This window comes from Dendropsophus ebraccatus, chromosome 4, assembly GCF_027789765.1.
Source record: "Dendropsophus ebraccatus isolate aDenEbr1 chromosome 4, aDenEbr1.pat, whole genome shotgun sequence".
Classification (NCBI taxonomy): Eukaryota; Metazoa; Chordata; class Amphibia; order Anura; family Hylidae; genus Dendropsophus; species Dendropsophus ebraccatus.
This window is the reverse complement of record NC_091457.1, coordinates 92,843,561-92,849,560: the sequence shown is the minus strand read 5'-3', so window position 1 is coordinate 92,849,560 and position 6,000 is coordinate 92,843,561. Positions and strand designations below refer to the sequence as shown.

Sequence of the window (6,000 nt, the reverse complement as noted above, 5' to 3'; positions counted from 1 at the left end):
CCAACTGTATTCTCAACCTTTAGTCATGTTTTACACCCTGTATTACCTTTTATATCTAATCTATAGACACAACTTAATTCACAGCAAAATCCGCTGCGGACCCCTGGCCTGTAGTTTGTTTGGGAAGCCATACTCGCAGCAGGATGGACATTCCGCTGCGAGTATGTAAGGAGACCGCCTGGTTAACCCCCCACCAAACGGAGCATATACTGTACCTGCTCCAGGATCAGGCTTGCTTAGAGGGTTCCCGGCTGGACGTCCCGCTCAGCCAATCAGTGTGCTACATCAGTGTGCTAAATTTTTGTGTACGTTAAAAAATAAACAAAACATCAATTTTGATCCCTTTTTTTTTTATAATAGGCAACGGAAAAATTGATCCGATTTTTTCTTCTGTTTTATCCCCCATAAAACATATATGTTAAACGGACTGCAAAAATGCAGTGTGAACCCAGCCTTACCCAAGTTCCTGATCTGCTGCAAGCTGTGACTTCTCCTTTCTTCTTCCATCCATGAACCATGATTTCCAACTCAAGCTATTCAGTAATGGTATGATAAATGTGCAGAAAGACGCATGCCTTGGCATGCTATCAATTATGTTATTAATGGTTGTTTAATGAATGTTCTGCCACCCTGGATACATGTGGGCAGAGAAATCAACAAGAACAATGGCTGCCAGCCCTTTATCCAAATGTTGATCACGTTGCAGATGTGCTCAATGGAAGGCAGGTCCAGAGACGCTGTAGGCCATGGTATCATGTTTAGACCACACAGGAAGAGATCGGCTGATGTAGTAAACCAAGTTCTCTGTCATTATGATTCCTCACCTGATCAGCCTGGAGCCATTCCTGCCGCTGGAGGCTCAGGTAACTATGAAAACGTCCATGCAAGGTTGGTTCCATTCAAGAAATTTATTGGATCAGAAGTGACAAGTTACAATAATTGGCCCATTGATGAACAGGAGCCATTGTACAATCATACTGTGCTGAACTGATCTTTACTGATAACCCCTGACCTTCAAGTTTGCAGCCAGAGAACAGAGGTCAGGCGTTTTCAGAGCAGTGAAGCAGAGATCTCCTTGTCTTGTGCTTTTAACCCTTTTTTTGTGTTGCAGCATGTAAGTGAACACTGGATCAGTTACACACTGCAGTAAATAAGGGAATAAGCAGAAGAACACAGAACGGCTTTTATCTTCCCTGTGTATCCCGGGGCCCCTCCTACTCCACAGCCCCATAGCAGCTGCCAGCCCTGCCTCTATTGTAGCTACGCCACTGGGACTGCATATAAAACAACACCAGAAACATACTCCAATATTTATTGGTCAAAACAGAAAATATTTGTTCTTCTTCCAAGGAAATTCCGGTATTTAAAGGGAGTCTTTCAGCAAATTAGGTGGGGCCCAATATGCTGTAGTTGGCAGTCCCCTGAGCATGTGACCTTTTGGAAATTTGTCTGTGGAGTAGATTATGCATGATATCGGGTCTTCTACTGTAATGTAATGAGTTGTTGCTCAGTGCTGCCCAGTCCCCTGCTCACTTGCACTGTCAGCCAGTGTCTGCCTACAGAGGACTGATCTGCAATCTGCAATCACATATAGCCTAATCTTCTAACCTAGCTGTGTAGTAGCTGTAGTTTAGGGGTTGTCTAGAGACCAACAAAACATTTTTTTTTTCTGAGGTCGCTTTCCCTGATCGAAATGAAATTATTATTATTATTTCCATCAGGGTTATCAAACCCATATGTTTTTTTTAACTGGCTTCTAACCCTAACCCTAGACCATGGGTCCCAGAAAGTTAGGTTTGGAGATTGAACAATATTTATTTGTAGATCAGTTCTTTGTAAGCAGTTTCTGTCTGGAATAAACACTTAGAGACACTGGCTGAATGCAGATTATTCATAAAGAAGAAGGAGAAGGAAGCAGTGGTGAGGTGCGCCAAAGTGCAGCACAAATGCTAAGCCACAACTTCTCTTTGGTCTCCTGCTGTAATGAAGAGACAGATATTGTACATAGTCCACTCCATAGACAAATGACCAAAAGGTAACATGGTCACTAGGGGACTGCAAACTACAGCACACTGTCAGCACCTCGGGTAGGTCCCGGGTATTCCCTTTAAATACAATGTATTACAATACTACTATAGGTCAGTTATTGAAATTCTATTGGCTAAATTATTTAGAATCCTCAGGAGAACAACTATGGCTTGCTATGGACTTTTTGGGGGTACAGGTCACTTTCACCCTTAGAACCAAAATAACCCAGTTCTTACAATATTTTTTAAACTTGAATCTTTTGCAATCTTTTTTTTAGAACAGAAAAGTGAGGGAGTATAGTTTGTGAGATACATAAATATATTACAGAAAAAATAGTGGATACAGATGTTAACAGTGCCTGTGTACTGGAATTCATAAAGGAAACACTATTACAATGATACATAATAGAAAGATTGGCTGGTACAAACTGGATTTGCTGCAATGATGATTTCATGTTCCATGTGACAACTGTCCATTCAAGCCATGCCTTTCAGGGGGATGGTGTCTGGCGTCTCTATCTTCTTAATTGGGGGTGAAAAGGCCAAGTGACAAAAGATAATGATAAGAATAAGACCTATAAGAAAGAAAGTCTTATATTATAACAGTGTTTTTAGAGCCCCTATTACACAGAGCTATTATGTGCTGAATCACGCCAATTTGGGAAGATATCACTCTGTGTAATAAAGACAATGATAATGCCAAGGAGTTAGCAATCGTTAACACATTGGCTGATCGTGGTCTTTCAACATGTCTAAAAATCATTGTCTGTTGACCATGCATTGCTCTGTGTAATAGCTGAAGCATGAGCGACCTGTCACTGCAGAGACAGGTTCACAAATGTAAGCAGCGGCTGCAGTCAGCTGGAGAGGTAAGCATTATCTTTATTATTTCACCTTTATTAAAGCAAGGGCTGCACGGACATTGCTAATAGTGTTTGTGCAGCTTTGCCCTCACAATTATCGTGCCGTTTAATAGGTTTGGTAAGCGAGCACCAATCTAGCAGATCTGTAATGTTTGGTGAGTTTGCAGACACAATACTAATATTGAGAAGTATAAAATTTGTGTTTATTAATGGATTCAAGATGAGGCTTCACATGACATACAGTACTTACCTATTGCTGCCAAAGTGCCCAAGATGATGCCCAAGGCTGAAGACACTGTAGGCATGCCCTTCATCCTGTCCACATCTATCTTGCAGTGACCTCTGGTACCACAGCGACATACTGTGACTGAAAGGATAAAAGAAGAGTGTTACTCATATATTTATAATGTGCTTCTAAATAGAGGCTAACCGGTTGCTTTAAATAACATGTATAATTTAGGTTTTAAGGTTTTTTTGCTAAAAAGACAGATACACAAAAAATGTTCTGTTTTTTTTTTTTTAATGTTTCTACTTTCTGATTGTATTCTAATTTTTATTTTATTTTGTACCTTATAATGGGGGAAGCCATCTTTCCTAAGGTTCTACCTCTGCTCTGTTTTCAACATTTACAGATATGCTTCACAACATTGCGAGGAAAGCAGGAAACTAAAGGGGACTCGATTGACTTTTATGGAAAAGTGTTCTAAGTATGCTGTGTGACCTGTGCAGAGTTCATTGTTCAGGGATGGGAAGGAGAGAAGCTGTAGCATCACTGGTTGTCAGATCTCTTGTTAGCTGCTTCGGATGGTTAAGGCATATGTGCACTGTGTAAACAAGTGATGAATAGGAGAAATCCTGCCCAGGGGCGTTCCTAATGATGAGAAGGGAGGGGATGAAGAAAGGAGAGGCGTTGCAGGCCTGGGGCACAGACACTCTAGGCCACACCACATTGACTGCTACAGATTAAAAGATATTTTTTTTACCCTAACTAAGGCACAGGGCACATTTTAAAAGACACGACCGGAAAGGAATTTCGTCAAACAGGTGCTACCAGCGGTTTGGGGGGATACAGATTTAAACTTGATTTAAACAATAGGCCATTTTCTGATAACACATTCAGTTTAAAAAGTAGTGAAACCATAATTACCAGTCTGTCTCAAGTTACTGAACCTCTCACGGGAGTGGAGTAAAAGAAACTAGACATCAATCACATCACCCCATCCCCATCTCATAAATAAGTGTTTTTTTTTTTGGTTTGTTTTTATTTTAACTAATAACAATAGGATTAGATCTTCTTTAAAATGAAATTAATAACAAATCATACAAGAAGATATTGACACATGTACATGAATATAGAACTGGTAGGTAAATATCTGTGCAACGGCACATGGTCGTGTCTGTTATTGCCTACCTGCTTCAGGGTGCACTGCCACGTCCTGTTCACTCTCCTGCCCTTTCTTAGTGTGCTTGCCTTCTGGCATCCTCTCACCTATGCTGGCCAGGCTTCCTGGGGGATTGGGCTCTCTGCAGTGGCAGGTGTATCAACCTGTTAAGGCTCAGCACAGAAGTTCTAGTGAATTCTAGGCTGATCACCTGAGGGTATTTATAGCCATCAAATAGAAACTGTGGAGCGCTTGGCACTGTCCCTTTAACATCCAATAGTGTGGGTTGCTGGCATGCAGTCTTTAGCATGTAAAACGTCTCTGGCACTTCTAGGTGGTGCTCGGCATACAGGTCATCTGATACAGCAGAATGAAGAACCAAAACAGGAATCGGCAACTCACCAAAATAGTGCGGTTTTATTCAAGGCAAATGCTGTACATCAGCTCACAGGCAAGGCAATAACATCCCGATTGTGTCCCACTGAGGCTACGGCCATTTCACGCTTCCGCGCTTCAACTGGCCTCATATTACCAGGTAATGTTTTGGTTCTTCATTCTGCTATATTTATAGCCATCATCTCTAGACCTCTGTGCTCAGTTGTTGGTGTGTCTCTGCCAGCAACCACATCTGTGCTCCCTGGCTATCCACCACTTTCTCGCTTCCTAGCGACTTTCTAGCCGTTTGGATTTCGCTCCATTGCATTTTGGGATTTGACCGCAGTAGGAGAGCATCTGGTCCCGTGCTCCAGTACTCCTTCATTTCTTCAGTCGGTAGTGACCTGGGAGTTTCCTGCTGCAAAGTCCATCCTGCCTTGCAGCGGGTTCTGGTGAAAACCAGAGTCTGCTCCTTGGAGAAGGTACGTCAGCACTCCTCAGTAATCCAGGGGATCCACCTCGTTGTGCCTGGTCCATCTATTACAATCTGTCATCAATGTTTTTACACCTAGCTAATGTCCTTGTGTCAGGGCCACTATGTCAACCGAAATGGCTTTTCAGCCTAATAACTACCTAACACAATTAGAACATGTTATTAAAAAAAAACTTAGGGATGTGATCTTGCTCCGGAGATGATAAGACACTATTTGTTCTCATTAAAATTTTTCTAAAAAATTGTTATAATCAAACTTAATGGACAGAATAGAGCAGCTTGAATGAAGGATGGGCTGTTTTTGATGGGGCATAGGCTGGCATCCCCCTGAGACTTGGGCTGAGCTGCAGGACTGCCAGCTGCCTCTTGTATCTAAATGATCTTTCCTCAGAGAAGCTAGCTGTTACATACAAGCATACAGTCCCTGTGATTAACACACAATCCTCAATTTATTCTGTTGCTGGGAGAAGGGAAACCAGAACAGGAACAGTAAAAATTGTACAAAGCTGTTAAAAGTATAAATATGTAGTTTTAATGATATACAAGCACAAGACATGTACTAGCACTTGCCTTCTTTTCTGATATTAGAGGATAAACGCATTGTCCCTGCAAATATATATAGTTAAGCTAGGTTCAGACGCTGTAACTGTGCGGCTGTATTTGCGGCTGTAATTGTGCGGCGGTATTTTTGGTGGTTCGTGTGTATGCTTGGAAGTATAGGATATGCGGCTGCACAGTGCACACTATGTCTGAATCTACGGCCCTATCGTAAACGGACCCGTAAAAAATGAACAAGACCATTGTTTGCGGCTGGACATGCGGCCGAGGATTGACAGGCGGTCCGTACGGAGTACTTCAAA

General features: G+C 42.0%; 1 protein-coding gene across 1 annotated transcript in view; it reads right to left on the bottom strand.

Moving 5' to 3' along the window:
- Positions 1 to 936: 936 nt before the first annotated feature.
- CDH16 (cadherin 16) overlaps positions 937 to 6,000 on the bottom strand; it is a 103,672-nt gene continuing 98,608 nt past the window's right edge. Inside the window, exons 16-17 of the mRNA XM_069968593.1 lie at positions 3,141 to 3,257; positions 937 to 2,602 (exon numbers count right to left, since the gene is read on the bottom strand). Of these exons, the coding sequence (XP_069824694.1) occupies positions 2,505 to 2,602; positions 3,141 to 3,257 (215 nt within the window). The 3' untranslated portion in view covers positions 937 to 2,504. The remainder of the gene's footprint in view (positions 2,603 to 3,140; positions 3,258 to 6,000) is intronic.